At 41.2% G+C, this 17,265-nt stretch overlaps 3 protein-coding genes across 4 annotated transcripts in view; 2 read left to right on the top strand and 1 right to left on the bottom strand.

Annotated features, from left to right (window-relative positions):
• The window catches only part of anln2 (anillin, actin binding protein 2), a 304,484-nt gene that overhangs the window by 144,719 nt on the left and 142,500 nt on the right, over nt 1-17,265 (bottom strand). The window lies entirely within an intron of this gene.
• Nucleotides 1,308-8,922, top strand: LOC310858032 (diacylglycerol O-acyltransferase 1-like; the record flags this gene model as incomplete). Its single annotated transcript, XM_083764079.1, has 15 exons — nt 1,308-1,421; nt 2,066-2,106; nt 2,214-2,299; nt 2,656-2,708; nt 2,799-2,904; nt 3,056-3,163; nt 4,443-4,546; nt 5,023-5,061; nt 5,601-5,636; nt 5,737-5,820; nt 6,135-6,244; nt 6,345-6,410; nt 6,539-6,626; nt 6,778-6,840; nt 8,480-8,922. 15 exons carry the CDS (start codon nt 1,308-1,310, stop codon nt 8,657-8,659), a joined length of 1,278 nt encoding a protein of 425 aa, XP_083620205.1. The 3' UTR covers nt 8,660-8,922.
• Nucleotides 11,396-17,265, top strand: part of wwp2 (WW domain containing E3 ubiquitin protein ligase 2) — a 73,064-nt gene continuing 67,194 nt past the window's right edge. Inside the window, 2 exon segments of the mRNA XM_083763100.1 lie at nt 11,396-11,450; nt 12,771-12,852. Of these exon segments, the coding sequence (XP_083619226.1) occupies nt 12,783-12,852 (70 nt within the window). The 5' untranslated portion in view covers nt 11,396-11,450; nt 12,771-12,782.

Here is a 17,265-nt window from a genome sequence, read left to right as displayed (position 1 = left end):
GTGAATGGGCCCTGCTTCAAAATATTCTACCTCACTGGCTGTCTTGCTGATGCAGAGTTTGAAATGCAAAAATAAAATAAAAATAGTTTGAAGAAGGATAATAAGTGACATATACGGAATTGTGTTGTTAAATTATTTTGTTTTACTTTAGTTTAGACATTCCATTGTATAATAACATTGTAACGATATTGGTGGCAGCCAGCTGGAGGTAGAGGGAACTGCACTTGCATCTATTTGGCATGACAGTTTGCGTACCATATCATGCATGCTACCTGGTCTGGACTGTATCGTTCTGAATTAAGAATGGCTAATCGTTGGCGGAAAATATATCATTATGGGTCTAAATGATATCATTTCTATTTGACTCAGCAGCTATACCCATTCTACTCAGACTGGATGGCTGCTTGTTGTGGTATGTGGAGCTGCCTGGCCGTGATCGTGGCCGAAGCATGAAAAGGTGCGTAGCCAGCAGCTGTCATTTGGGAACACCACGGTTTAAACGGAACGCTCGCTGCATGTAATGTGAATAATCCGAGTGGGATAGCTAAACTGTCATGCCTGCAGGGCGCATTAGCTTTCAAAGCACACATGCAGTGCCATATAAGAAAACGAAATATTTTATTTCAGCATCTCAAGGAATGTTAAGTTAGAACCCATCTTGTTGAATTTCAGTCTAGTCTAGCTATAGGTCTATAATGATGTATGAGGCATATTTATTGTGTAGATTATTTTTAAACATTTACTAATGCTTTTCTTTTGCAAGAATCTTATGGAGCCAACCCACCATCTCTGAGATTTTTAGTTTCACTACAGTGACAATTAAAGCCTCAAACTAGGCAATATGGACCTAGACATGGATGCAGTGAGGAAGAGGTTCTCATCTGCCTGCTCCCCGTCCTCCAGTGAAGAGGATGAGGATGATGAGGAAATCTATCAGTCTACATCTGTTACTGGCCCACAGGATGAACACCACCCCTACACACTCATGCTCTGGTAACCTCTCATCATGTATGATAATTTCCTGTGCTGAAGTTGTGAGAATAAAGATTTCACATTTGCTTCAGTTTTCCCCATCAATGCTTGTCCTGAAAAGGAATAAAATCTAATCTGGATCAAATGTGTTTACGGAATAAAAAATGGGGGACTTGCAAGAGGGTTTTAGTTTGCCACACTTAAGGGACATGGCTACTTGAGTTAACAGTTGAGAAACTCATCTAAAAGTGGAAAATGTGGTGCATATCATAATCACAGCTTTTAAATGTGGCCAAATGAACCATTGTGTTGTCACTGCATCAACACTGAAGAACATGAAACTAACTTATTTTTTGTTCAGTTGCCACTGTGTTCAGGATTCGCTGCTGAGCTCCAACAGTTGTTTCACTGACTACAGAGGTGTCCGCAACTGGATTATCATCCTTCTGGTGGGTGACTCATTTTAACACTATTCTATTGTTGTTGTTGTTGTTGTGATGTTCTAATGTTATTATTAGGCTAATTAAGTTTCTATCAAAAGCTTAAAAAATGGTTCTCAACCTTTTTTGAGCGCTGGATCACTAGCTATTCAAAACAATCCTCAAGGACCACCTCACACATCATCACCTACTATACGTAGTATTCTATAGGCACGGAACAGGATTGTGTCAAAGGTTGTGTTAAACCAGACGCAGGATGTCTCAATAGAAGAGCAGCTAGACCAAATACAACCACCCCAATTGTGTAAGTTATATTGTATTAACTCTCCCATACAGATTGGACAAATGTATTCACAAATGAATGGACCACCTGCTGTATTATGCCACGGGACACATAGTGGTCTGCGGACCACTGGTTGAGATACTGTAGGCCTAAATCATTGTCCAACAATAATTGTAACTTTAAACCTTGTGATTGTGAACTATTTTTCGATGCACCAAAAAGCAATGCATTGTCCAGTTTCTGGGATGGGTGTCATGTCTGACTAGCTTTCTTCTTTCCTTTTTATTTATTTGTGAAAACGTGCCATTATTGCTGATATCTCAATCAAAATGACATCCAGTGTTTCCCTGGCTAAAATTGTGATTTTCAGGTCTTGACATATGCACATTTGATCTTGGAGAACTATATACGGTACGTGAGTATGAACTAAAAACTGTCTTGCACGTGCACTCACACATCACTCACTCACATGTGTACATGTATAATCATGTTTTGTCTTATTTGTTTCCTTAAATTAGACATGGAGTTTTAATAGATCTGAAGAAGGTTTTGGAACATCTCCCTGAGCAAAAATATGCCTGGTCATCTATCAACCTTATACTGGGTGAGATATCTGTTATTTATTATACCAATTATCTTAACCACAGCATCCATTTTATGGGGTCCCGGAACAGAACACTAAACAGTGTGAAGTTTTAATTTGATTCAGGGGCTGGAGCCAGCTGGCTAAAAGAGATTTGGTATAGATGGGGAAAAAAGCGCTCCAAGTACAGTTGTAACTCAGGTCTGTTTAACTATGAATAGAGGATCCATTGGGTCCTCACAGTAACAACAACTATAGGCCCAAATGTTTTCAGTGTGTTATGAAAGCAGTTACAACCACCTGCAACTAGCTTTGGAACCTAGAATGGAATGATGACATGGAAAAACTGTAAAACTGTGAACCTCAATTTCCTCCAGCCGGCAACATGTCTGCTATTGTGGCCTTGCTTCTCGAGAGGTCCCAGGAAAAGGTAAGACAAGCGCAAAATTGCATTACCTTTCTTTTCTTTGACTAAATCTGGTTCTGATATGGAAAATGCATGTCTATTCTATTCTATTAGGGTACTTTATCCTCCATCAATGGCCAGCGTTTACATCTAGGAAATCTAGGATTTCTCATGCTATTTCCCGCTGTTGTCATTCTATATGACTCTAAAATATCAACAGGTAAATATTACACAAGGAAGGTGCGTCATTGCTATTTCTAATCCACCTGTTGTTGCAAGCAACAGAAGTATATTAGGTCTACTACATACAACACTATACTAAGGCTAAGCATGTTGCATGTAGTATTGTGACTGCCCTTTTTGTCCAGCAGGTGGAGCACTCTTCTCTCTGTGGACCTGCACTGTTCTGTGGCTTAAGCTATATTCCTACCAGGAAACTAACCGGTGGTACCGACAGGGTCATTTCATCATGGATGCAAGTATGTCATCAGTGGCAAAAGATGTCTGCAGGATTGGAACCTCAGAGTCCATTTCAGTTATGCCATGAACAATAACCACTTTTTACAATTATTACTGTATGTATTTTGCAGGGACAGACCAGAATGTATCACATGAGCCAGAAGTATATGACAAGCACCTTACTTTGCAAGGTGAAGCTACATATTTAATTTAATTAAACTCTTCTAAACCTCCTCAAAGTGCGTTCTGGGGACTCCAAGTGGGGGTTCCAGTTGGTCCCACTCCCCAGCATATTAGTTAATTTAATCTAAATCAATGTTACAACTTAAACCCAATATTTCTATAAGCTGAGCTTGTACAAATCAATGTACAACTTAAACCCAATATTTCTACAAGCTGAGCTTGTACAAATCAATGTACAACTTAAACCCAATATTTCTACAAGCTGAGCTTGTACAAATCAATGTACAACTTAAACCCAATATTTCTACAAACTGAGCTTGTACAAAAAACAACTCAAATCTTGTTGGGGTTCCCTGGCACAATATATATTTCAGATGGAGGTCCGCATGGCCAAATAGGGGGTCCTTGACAAAAAGGTTTGAGAACCACTGTTCTACGTTGAAATCCCAGTTTTCTAGAAGGTGGCTTGATTGGCATGAGCAGATTTAAACAGAAACAAAAGCATAAAGATGTCAATTTAATTGGGATATCACTAAAGAAGACCTTTCCAGGTAGAAAGTAACGTTAATCCTACTATAAATGCGGCACGTGTGTGTGTGTGTGTGTGTGTGTGTCTGCGTGCGTGCATGCGTGTGTGTTGCCCCACCGACTTCTAATTCGACGCGTTCCACACCCCTGCAGGGAATGCAGTGCCCGGTATCGAGTCGGTCGGACCCACGGTTCTCCAGAACCACCACAAAATGATTACTTCTACTTGATTGACTACTTAACCAGTCCACTTTTCACAGTCAGTCATTTTGCCCTCTTCAGACACAGGCACGCCCTCTTCATAGGCAGATACAACAGAGATCTCCATGTGGGACACAGACAGTTAAAACGGGTGCTATGCTATGACAAGTTGACAGGTATTATTAGGTTCCAAAGTTGCATCGTTCTCAAGTAGGCTGGGTGCCGACAGGCACGTACAAGTCTAGTTTCAATAAATGATCCTGCATCGTGCCTATGAGTTAAATAACTGTGCCAGATTCTGAATGAAAGTTAATGAGAGATGGGTGTTCTGCAAAACATTATTTTTTTTATTTATTATTGTAAATGAGAAATTGATCTTCTTTTTAGATCTTTACTACTTCCTCCTGGCCCCCACTCTGTGCTACCAGAGAAACTTCCCCCAAACCCCCAAAGTCCGTATCAACAAACTACTGCAGAGGCTGATGGAAATGGTGAGTTGAATAATTGTCAGCATCATTTTAAAAAAATCATTAAAACTCATCCAGTGCCACCAGGTGGATACCAGTTTTGGCCCTCGTTGCCACCGAAGCCCATTATAAATAAAACAAATAATTTGTAATTCTAAGGTGCATGTAATGTGCATATCATCACCTGAACACCAGATTAGACTTTTTTTTTTTTTTTTCAAAAAGGCGTCCAAAGGCGCCATTGGCAATCTATGGCCACCAGGGGGAGACGTCCATAGGCGTCATGTGGCACTGAAGGAGTTTTAACATGGTGAATCACATCATGATGACATCATCAAGATGTGATTCACCATGTTAATGATTTTTTTCAGACCTGCTGTTCTACTATTCAATTATTCTGTTCTGTTATTTCCACACAACAGCTCTAAGGTATATTAATTAAAATGTTGAAAACGAGTGGAATGCCCCTTTAATTACTGCCTTGCCTCTCCCACCTACAGATGATCCTTATTCAGGTCATAGTTGGAATCGTGCAGCAGGTAATTTGTTAAATAATATTAAATATGTATTTTTGGCAAGAATATTATAATAATATGGCTGTTGGGCAGACCAGGTATGTCGAAAGGTTTTACCTGTTTTAGGAAATTAAATATTGTTTCAATATTTAAAAAACCCAGAACCAGCCAGACTTAATCACTTTCTCTTTGACTTTGTTTTTATCTAAAAAATTAAATTTTAAATCTAAAAATAGCTAATCTATAAGCTCACAGCACATCACTTCGTGACACATTGTGAGCTTGTAGATTGCTACTTTTGCATGACACAAAAGCATACATTAAATAAAAAAATTAAGAAAACATGAAAATGAAATGTGAAGATGCAAGGTTTCTGCCCAACAGCATAAGATCTTTAATGGCATATGCAGTATACCATAGCTTAGTGTTTAATTACAGTAATGTGCCACTACAGTGTCTACCATGATGTTTTTCGCTTATATTAAGGCTATACATTTTAATAGTGTTGTTTATCAACCACTCTGACTATTTGTTTGTTGCCTGTACATTGTGTTTTCTCTCAGTGGATTGAGCCCATCTTCCAGAGCTCAAAAGACTCTGTGAGTGATGTTTCCTATCATGTGGTATCATATAATTTGATATTGGCATCATAAAAGGGTCTATGCTTTTGCAGCTGACTCTTTCTTTATGTATATATAGAATATGGACATCATAAGAAGGGTGGATCACCTAGCAGGGCTTGTGGCAAGTATCTTTTTACAATGCATTTTTGCAGTGTTGTTAGTAATATGATTCATTCCATCGACTCCAGATGAACAGGACTAGATTTGTCTTCAGATATTGCTGTCAGTTCCACCATGAAGCAAATGTGTAAGGTCTAGGTCTAGCTGCTGCACACCTGGGCTGGGATCCAGGTATTTACAGATAAAGGTTTAGAGACAAAACAAATTAAAACATCTAAGGCAATTCTGTCAATGTGTGGTGGATGTGTTTTCTGTGGTCTGTTGAGAGGGAAATGTTTAAAGGAATTCTGTACAGCAATGTGTTTAAATTCTCCTGATTGACAAAGTATCCATGGTAATGTATGCTCTTCTCAGGCACCAACTCATGTTTTATGGCTCCTCTTCTTCTTCTTGTCTCACTCGTACCTGAACTTCTGCGCTGAGCTCCTGCGCTTTGGAGATCGCTATTTCTATGGAGATTGGTGGTCAGTCAGTCATGTTATAATTGGTCGGAAATTCTGTTTAGTGTTTTTTTCTTATTTACAGTATAGATTTGTGATGGTATAAAAAAAATATGATTTATAGGAATGCCACAACCCTGATAACATTCTGGAGGAACTGGAATATTCCCCTTGAGAAATGGCGTCGCAGGTATTGCAGCCTAATGGTGCTGAAATTTTGTTCTGTTCCTTTTTTTTGGGGCTGATAGAATATGTTAGGCAGCCATCTTTAAACTAACACATTCTATCGTTTCTCCCTGTTTGTTGATGCTTATGAAGACATCTGTATGCACTGCTTTTGGAGAAGAATGTGTCCCCAACTCAAGCAGAGGTGTTGGTCTTTCTGCTGTCTGCTGTCCTTTGTGAGGTAAGACTACATACATGTATATTGTGTGTGGTGTCAACAGGACTGGAATTATACAGCAATAATAGCATTGAAGGTCAAATAAAAAGATGATAATTACGAATAGTAAAAAATAACCGCATAACGTATTGTTTTTGGCCTTTGCCTCTTGCAGTATGTGATTGCTCTGCCTTTACACAGTTCCCGCATGTGGATCTTTCTCATGATGATTCTTGAGGTGAGAGCTGCCTGTGTTTCACCATTTTATACAGGTTTATGAGATTAAACTGTTGCTCCAAATGGGAAGTGTGTGTAGCCTACCACTTAAGTTACATACACAGTATGCTCTCAAAAAGAAATAGTTAGCAAACAAAAACAAATTAAGGTGCCAAACATGATATTTAAAAAAAGAAACAAGTGGCTATGATTGCCATTCAATTTGCTGTGTTTCATCTGAGGATTATACCTACTGGTTTAAGAGACCGATCTCATAGCCTTCCGTCTAGTGCCGCCCTTCGGGTTAAATTTCCAATCTCAAAATATAATCTCATGATTCCCATGAAAATTGCTTAGCACATTTATGCTCCCCAGAGTATGATACTACTGATTGTCCTACTGAACTTTCCTCTTCACAACCATTCCCAAAATGCCAACTTAAAAAAATGTTTTTTCCAATCACACCAGTATTGATGAGGGGCTGTTGACCTTGGTAAATAGAATAAGTCTAAAAGTGAAGACAATTCTGCACACTCATTTATTGATACTAGTCCTTACCCGTTGTGAGATATTTGCCCCCCCCCCCCCTTGTGGCCGTGAAGGGTACTGCGCCCGGGTGCGTTTGTAATTGACTAATAAATAAATTAATAATCATTAATGTGTCAAATCGAAAAAAGGGCTTCGTTACGCCCTCCATATTCATATGGTCAATGCCTGTGTGAAAAGTGGGAGTGATTGGTGCAGGCAGTAAGGAGTTACGGCACTGTTTCTGACAGACACACACACACACACACACACACACACACACACACACACACACGGACACACACACACTCAGACATTCGGTTAATTATAGTATGATGATGATGATTAACGTTACCTTCTACCTGGAAAGGTCTTCGTTAGGGATATCCCAATTACATTGCATATGTCATCTTTATGCTTTTGTTTCCGTTTACCGGTAATCTGCTCACGCCAATCAAGCCACCTTCTTGAAAACGGTGATTATTAGTACATTTCAAACCACTTTGGTATGGTTGGGTGTAAAGAGGTGCAAGGCCTCTAGGGGCCACTAGCAAAGTCCCTGATTGACAAAAGAGACTCTTATCTTAACTACATTAGAGGCCCGGCTGGAAGATTTATGTCAGGACAGGTAGCATCTTGTACAGTTTCATTTTGAAATGTTATTTTAATCTACATGACTATTAACTGTCGTGTACCCTACCGCCTTTAATCTTTTCATGTCAAAATCGGTGAACGTCGTTGTAACGTGATGTGTTGTGAGCTTGGAGATGGTCTATATGGTGTGTAGACTAGAGAAGAAGTAAGGCTACAGACACCTAGGGGACTCAAGTCAAGGAAGTATATCAAGTTTGCATGGTTAATTACTTGCTTTCTACTAACTTGGTTGGATAGTATATGTAGACCAGTGGTTCTCAAACTTTTCAGATCGAGAATCAAAAGAGAGATTAGACGTTTGCCCGGGACCCAAACTAGTGAACATAGCTTTACAAGCGCACACACAATGCATTGCTTCTTGCCACATTGCAAGCTTGTAGATCAGCTATTTTCATTACTTCTTAATTAACAACAGCAGATTGTTTCCTTTCCTCTCTTTGTGTTCCTATCTGTAACTAAGCATTGTCTATCCCCTCCTATAGCTTCTGGTGGCTGTTTTCATTGGGCACTATTTCCAGGGTAACTATGGCAATGCCTTAGTATGGGTGTGTCTGCTGCTGGGCCCTCCTGTGGCGGTGACCTCCTACTTCCATGACCACTACATCAACCTTCATCAGCTTCATCATCTGTCTTTATCTTCACCGGGCACAATATCTTCCTGACTGATGATATATAGCCCCCAGTGAACTGTCTCCTGTCCTGTGGTTGGAGACCAAGATGACTGTGATCTGAGGTTAAATGAGGACCTTTTCAAGTTCCCACTGCACTGAGGAGGAGTAAGGAGATCCTTTGGTGTGAGACTTTGATAATGTCTTCCAGTGTTTCTGATTAACAGTTCAGCAGTGCACTTGGGTGGTGTAGTGGTAAAGTCCCTGCCCACCAACATGGAGGTTTTGGGTTTGAATCCTCGTATCCGGCTTTGTCGGGTGTCTGTGTGAACACAATTGGCCTGTGTTCAGGGAAGGGAAGCGGGAAGGGTGATTTTTGTCACTTCATGTACTCCTACGGGCTGGGGGCGGCACCTATCAGTGGGGAGTGCTGGGCGGGAGGAGTCTTATATTTGGCATATGAAGGAATATATGCCAAACTGTGCACACTCACTCCCTGGATGCCAACAACCGACCTTTGCAAAACACATTTCTGTAGATTACTAGTACACATTTTATCCATACATCACACCAGCCGGTATACACTATCTCTATAGTCTATATGATCAACACGGATCTGTCCCCATATACTATCCCCATTTGCTAAGATTGCCTTCCAAAGTTTCCAGGATTGGTCCATTTTGAACAAAATGCCTCAAATCTTAACACTGTGTGCGACTTCTGTGCAATTATGCAGGACCATTCCCACTAGGCAGAGGAAGAAATACTTAAACATTTTTTCTAAACATTTTCAATTTCATGGTGGCAGGCCAATTCCTGTTTTTACCTATAAATGCGCAGGAGGATGCTATACGCACACCAGTCTTAGTAGTGGTGCCGGTCCACGGTAGAACAATATAAATGTCTTGAAAAGACAAAGGTGGCCGCACACACTCGTAGCCAAAGTGTCGATACTTTATACCAACGTTTCGGTTGCCACTGCCTTCTTCAGGGTATCATATAAAACGTTGGTTTTTACTCTCTGCCTCATATTGACCTATTCTAATAAAGTATTGGCACGTTTTCGTATTTACCCAGGGTAGTAGCTGAGCACAAGCGCTCATTTTCAGCAACGCCCTGCACATAGAAACACACAGACAGACACACACATTCAAACCTGGGATCTGACCAGTACAACCTCAATCTTATACTATTGGCCACTAAGCAGCTCCACTGGAGAAGTTGGGGGTTCAGTGCCTTGCTCATGGGCACTTCAGCGGTGTTGGGTGAGCAATGACCAATCACTTCCCGACCCAGATTTGTCCTGCCCGGGGAATCGAACCGACAACCTTTCGGCAACAAGGACACTCCTCTAACATGGTTTCTTTCCTTATCCTGTTCGATATGTAAAGCTGTCATCATATAGAACACTTTAATTACAGATAACGTAAGATATGTGACTACATATTTTATTGGCTACAAGTGTGTGCGGCCAACTCACATTTAGCCTGGGCCGCGGTGAGCGGTCCAGGCACCTATAGGCCTGATGTTCGAGTCCCGAGCCCGTTGGCCTTTGCCACATGTATGTCTTCCCCCCATCTCTCTCCCGCTTTCATGTCTAATTACTGTACCCTATCAATAAAGGCAAAAACGCCAAAAAGAATATCTTAAAAATACTTCATATTTATAACTATACCGATCTGTGTACAACTTTTGTATGCGCACTCCCTAGCAGCTAAGTAAAATCCTTTGCCAGGCCGATCTTTGCGAAACGCATTTCTTTATATTACTCGCCCTGAGATTTTATCCATACATCACGCAAATCGGTATACACTATCTCTATAGTCACATGTTCAACACAGATCTGTTTACATTTTCATAAATTACTTCTACACATTTTGTCCAAACATCACAACATCCTGGTGGAGACCTGTGCCTTGCCTTGTTTTCCTCATTAACCCTAGTGATGCTGGGTGCCTGATGCTTATAAATGTGAAAACAAAACATAACATGTGTTTAGGATTACCAAATATATTATAATATATTCTAAGGCACACCCCCAGTCCGGGTGTCCCTTATTGTCAAGAAAAATAAGTGACGCCCAGTAGGCCTAAAGGATAAAATATCATCTCAGTAGGCCTACTCACCCTACTGTGATGTTTGAACTTGTAAGATGTGTGTCATTGATTGATTCCCCAAATAAGGAACAAAGTGTGTCCTCTTTTAGTTTCCAAATAATGGACGATTGATTCCATATTTCAACGGATGGTGGTTTGAAAAGCTGAGCAACTGACTTAGTCAAGTTAATTATGTCTTTTATGGATCATTTCTTTACAATGACGTCAGTGACATCATAGCAGATAATGTTGCTTAGTGCTTATACACTGGTGTGTCAACATGTGTGGTTCCCTTCAGTTTACTGTAAGTTTCATGGACAAGATCCATGAGGAAATACCAGGGATATATGGTACAATAATAGGCCTAATGAGTACAAGCACACAGAAACTTGTGAATTGGGAAGTAAACTTTTTTTTCCTTTTTTTCTTTTCTTTTTTAAATCTTCTGCCATATTTAGCATTTTAACGTTTTGGCGTATAATGTTGAATTACACCTAAAGTCCTCTGACAATTTTTTATCAGTGAACATAATGTGCAACAATTTGAATCTTGAACAATGTAATAAACCAGTTCATTATCATGTTGTTTGTTCTATTTTATTATTACTTTATTATTACTGACACTGTGACACACTGACATCCAGAATCCATTGCGCCACAGTGATTACCGAGAGTCACGTGGTACTGTCATTGAGGCGGAAATGAAAGTTAACTAGCGACAGCAGCAGCAGCGGAGCACAGCTGAGCAAGGTAGGAGGAAAATAAACAATAATAGTCCTCTCATTGTCAACAGACACGCTGCTGTGTCCGGAGATAAATGACATATTGTCTTATATTAGGTCTTCCACAGCCGCTTTATTATCACCATGTCTTGTAGAGAGAGAGAGACTGTATAGCTGGCTAGCAGTTAGCTGTATCTGGGTAGCATAAAATGCCCCCTGATCATCACCATCTTCCGTGTTTATGTTTCTCTACGCCACCAAGGGTATTTAAATATGGACACGGGGTTAAACCTCAGCCCCCATCCGGGCAGGCAATACGGTCTAAATCTGCGATTAAGTCCCATTGAGTGGAGCCTCACCCCGAATAGCGGATTATGATGCGTTTCATGTTATTGTTAAATGGGGGTTGATGATGGTTGCTGGTTGGTTGGTTGTCGGGGGATGCTGCTGTCCCCTTTTTGTTGTGGTGGTGGCAGGCGGCAGCTTTCATCTGCAGCACGCACGAACCATCACAGATGATGTGAGGCGGTCAGTGTGTGTGTGTGTGTGTGTGTGTGTGAGAGAGAGATAAACATTCATTCATTCATTCATCTACCACTGCATCATCATCATCATCATCATCATCATCATCATGCATGACCGGTTGTGTCATTGATTATTATTGTAATAGCTATTGACTGAGACACCAGAGTCACCAGCAGTCACCTTCATAGCAGGTAATACACCAGGGCACAGCAGCAGCTGCATCGTTTGTGTGTGTGTGTGTGTGTGTGTGTGATGGGTCTGAGAGGAGGACCCTTCCACCACGACTTTTCTATAGCTTGTTTTGTTTAGGACGTTTCTTCTTTTATATGGTAGAGTGATTGTCCGACTTGGCTGTATAGTCCCACAGAAAAAGGACAATGCAGCTTTCCATCCATTGTCCTTGGATATTGAATGCAATCTGCAACGCATTGAATATTCTCTGTAGTGTCCGATTTGCTCAAGGTGATGTGCCGGGGGTTTGACTTGAAGGTTAATGGTACTCTTGCACCAAAAGGGAAAGCCTCGGGAACATTCCCCTTGCTATGATTCCTTGCTTCATGATGAACAATATTTTGTTAGGTTTGTTCAGAATCAATATTCAGTTTTCTTTCTCCTTTATGTCTGTTTGTAACTGTGGATGTGTGCCCACATTCGTGTGTGTGTGTGTGTGTGTGTGTGTGTGTGTGTGTGTGTGTGTGTGTGTGTGTGTGTGTGTGTGTGTGTGTGTGTGTGTGTGTGTGTGTGTGTGTGTGTGTGTGTGTGTGTGTGTGTGTGTGTGTGTGTGTGTGTGTGTGTGTGTGTGTGTGTACTGTGTTGCCTCTAGAGCTGGGATGTCATGGCAGCTGCCAGTGTGACCAGACCTGGCAGTGCCCAGACCGCTGAGAAGTCTCTGCTGACCTTGAAAGGTAATTTATATCACATTATTATTCAACCATATTAATCTTTTAACGCCAGTGATTCTCACAACCTGTGGGCCGTGTGTCCTCCCCAAATGATAACACTAAGATTTTAAGGATATTTATATTATCAATCATCATTAGAATCTCCGTATTATCGTGCAATTACGTCAACCCCCACAAAACGAAGTGTTGTCATGAGCAGTGTTGTTGGGGAAAGTTATCTAAAATGATTGTGCAGCTGTGTTTCTGTGGCACAGTGTGAGACAAGACCTTTAATAGTAGTATATACACAACATACTCAACTATTGATGTAGGAATCATTTCTTCAACAACATACCTTGAAATCAGTCTGCCTGGCATTGTGTGTGTGTGTGTGTGTGTGCACGGGGAAAGGAACTGGTCGGAATAACGTGTACGTCGTCACATGCTACGTCCGTCCGGGGAAACTCTCCCCGGCTGGACGGGAGCAGCTTTGGACTCCTCATGTATAGAAGGAAGCATGAAATCAGTTCGCTGCCGCCCCAGGTTGACGTAGGAAGTGTCGACGGAGGAAGTGTAGCGCCCAGGATTACATTAGATAATTGACACTGGGTGAAAAAATGGGTTGCAAAATCGTGGGATAAAAACTTAGAGGAAAGAACAACAACTAGAACATCCCCAGTTACTCCCAGCTCCCATGAGCACATTCACACAACACGCAAATATTATGTTGATAAGCTATGCAAGCTTTACTCTGAATGAGGTCATTTTTCACCACGAATAAAGCATCATAAAGGCCATTTGTCACGCCACTGGTGAGTAAAGACCGTGAGTGAAATATATTTAAAATGAAACCCCCACCTGCCAAATTTGAATTGATATATCATGCCATGTCGGTATCAGCAAATAATTCCCTAAAATGGATCCACATGTGAATATCGTGGTTCTGATGTGGATCTCAGACTCAATGTGGCCAGCCTGTCGCATAACTATGTCTATGACGTATGACTCCAAAGTTAAGCAAGATTTCAGCCTGATCCAACAAGCTGCATCGACTGAATTTACGTTAAATATTTGAGTGGTTACATCATATTCCGTGCACAAACTGCATTACACACAAAGCTGTGCATAGGAGGGGCTAGCGCCCCTCAAAAAATAAAAATGAGTAGAGGTACTAACCACTTTACACCATAGTATAATTGGCAAACCTTGGTTTGGTGTAGACTGTAGAGGGTAAATTAGAGAGCTCTGGTGGACGGTCAACGTGCAGTATAGGCACTAGGCAGGGTTTAAGTGGCTAGGTTACACTGTTAGGCAGTGTACATAAGATATGAGGTGCTGATCCGTCACTGCAGCGGTTTTCAACCAGTGGTCCATGAGGGGGTTCCAGGTGGTCCCCAGATAAATGATGGAGAGTTAGAGATCTTTAACTCCTGAGAGCCATCTGCCTCCCCCGACACGTTCAAGGGAGGCAGATGGCCGCCCACCCAATCAATCAATCCGATTTATTGTCGCTTCCACCCAGGAGTCGGGTTCTGTTTGCTCACAGTGTCGCAGAATTGCTTGCTCAGGGTGGGATCTCTGTCGGTTCTCTGTCTTGAGACAACTTATTGTGATTTGACACTTTAATAAAATGTAATTGAATTGAAACCAAATGGACCCTTAAACAGAAGTCTACACAATTAGAGAATGTAGATGAAGTGATATATATATATATTTTTTTAAGATATTTTTTTGCGGCTTACGCCTTTATTGATTTTTTAAGGGATAGAAAGTAGGCTGACAGGAAACGGGAGAGAGATGGGGGGATGACATGCGGTAAAGGCCGTGTCGGGTCCGGGAGTCGAACCCGCGGCACACCGCGACTGGATCACCAGTCCGGTGCCCAGACCGTTACGCTACGGCCTGGGCCGATGAAGTGATATTTTGATCAACATTTGCCTGTTATTGTTATCTTCCTATCTATGGTACCACATCAATACAGCAAGGAATTGTGGACAAAATAAATCTATGTTTTGAGTCTGAGAGGCTAAATCTCATCAAATGGTGGTCCGTGGCTCAAATGGCGAATAAATAATGGACATTGATATGAAAAGGGTTGAAAACCACTGGTCCACTGGTTTGAAAAATTATCTCAGGATATACGGACAGACACACAGACCAACCCTCTTATTGATTTATTGTTGGGTCGCCTGCTGCAGAGCCCCATAATACAAATGTGTCATCGACCACCCATGGATACTGAGTTTAATTGTTGATGTTTACGTGGGAAAGTGGAGGGCAACCCTCCAATCTCTGGTGCTGCATAGTGCATAAGCGATGCTGAATGACGGGTTGGTCAGGTGCCTGTTAAGCGGGGAGTGGAACTTGGAAGGGTAGTGCGTAGTTTGTGTTCCTCCATCCACGTTACACTCTCCTGGTGACACTCCTCAACTGTCCTGGTGAAAAGAAGCAGTTATTGACTTGTGGAGATGTGTGTACCCTCCCCGAGGCAGCAAGTAGAGGTTAGCTGTGACAGGTCCTATACACATGGGAGGAATTGGTGTAATAACAAAATGAAAATAAAAACACATACCACATATATATTTATTGTGTTCCAAACATGTTGATGCATTGGTGAAAAAACAGCTCGTGTTGATCTATCTACACAGCAGACCGTGTCTGTGGTGTGGATATTATTCAAATGTCTCTGGAAGTAACGACACATTTGCGATTTGCAATAACTGTTCAGCTTCAGTCGTAAGAGAAGGGAGCAAGACGCAATCATTTTAATCTATTAAGACCTGAGGTCAAAATATGTCTTCTAAATCATGACAGTTTTCTGAAAAACCTATGATTCTGTATCAGTGGCGCTCAAACTATTTCATGTGTAGGAACCCCAAACTTACAGGTAATTGGCTGTGACCCCAATCTGAAAATATGTTGTTTCAGGGACCCCCCAAGAAGCAAAGATTGTGTTAAAAACTTTTGCTCTGAAAGAATATTTATATTCAAAGATTTGCGCAACATTTTCACGATCTTTCTAAAATAGCAGATCTACAACTACAAACTCATAGCGCGGCACTCAGTGCCGTGCTATGAGCTTGTACATCTGCTATTTTCCAATAGCTAAAGTATCACATAATGCTTAAAACACCAAAAGGGGTTCCAGTCCTGACTTGCAAATCCAGAAATGGGGTCAAATATGGGGTCAAATAATCTTTGTCAAGAATACTTTGCATTTGTGATAGCCAGTATGGACTACAAAGTGTGTGCTAATTCAGCTAAATAGTTAGAGACGGACAAATCATACTTCTGTGTAGTCTAAACTCTGTATCTAGATATTGTCGCTGGAAAATGTGACAAAATAACCTGTATTCCAATGGGTCCAATGTAGTTATTTTTTTGTGACAAGCTCAGGCCATTAATTCATGGAAAAGCAGATGAAGATACGAGATTTATGCCCGATGCTATAGTGAGTGACGATCGATAAGTGCTCATTGTTGCTCATATTAGCGAGTGTTCGTGACCACAGTTCCACACTACTTCCACAACTGTCTATTTTCCTGAGGTTCACTAATCTTTGCGGCGCATTCATCTTATCACATACCATTCAGTTTGTCTGTCCTCTCGCGTCCCGTTCATTGTGTGGAGAGCTATTTCCAGTAATACGCTGTGTTGGCCGTCTTCCACCTCTCTCTGTCACTTCCTTCTGCTTACCAGAGAGCTGCAGATGAATCATGTTTTTGTTCCCTTTACCAGATGTGTATATGAGTTCAAAGACACCATTTGTCTCTCTACTCAAACCAGTCTAACTGATTACCTTGCTGGCGACTTGATAGAAAAGAAGATGATGCTTTTTCTTTTCAAAGCATATATTCAGTCCGCTGGTCATTTTCATTTAAAAAGCTTTTAGGAGGATTTGGAGGTTTTGTGTGCCCCCCCACCCCCCCCCCCCCCACCCCCCAACAAGGATGAAACAGAGTCACACATGTGACTGACACATGTCACTACAGGATGAACTATTCATACAAATTTGTAACTGCAAAATGTTGGGAGCTTGTATAAAATAACAAAGTTAACGTTGGAGAACAGATTATCAGATGCTATGATGCTGAGCAAATCTAATCTATAATGGCTTGCTCAATCTTTTGCATAATATTTGTTCAATTATTTTAGTAACTAAACTTTGTCACATACCATGTAATTATATTCTTAAATCAGGCCCATTAAGCACAAAAAAACAAAGTACCACCACTAATGTTTTCTTTCTTACCTCAACTAGAGGGCGATGTGTGCGTGCGTGCGTGCATGCTTCCATCACCACTGTACTGCTGCCAGAACAAAGTGACCTCAAAACTGCACTCGGGGGGGATATCCTCGGTCCAGCTTAGAATCTTTGCTCTGAGCTAGTGAATGGGACGCTACCACCTTGTAAAGAACCCTTTAAAGGAGTACATT

Source organism: Protomyctophum parallelum (assembly GCF_964188405.1).
Source record: "Protomyctophum parallelum genome assembly, chromosome: 4".
Lineage (NCBI taxonomy): Eukaryota > Metazoa > Chordata > Actinopteri > Myctophiformes > Myctophidae > Protomyctophum > Protomyctophum parallelum.
This window is presented reverse-complemented; position numbering and strand designations above follow the sequence as displayed.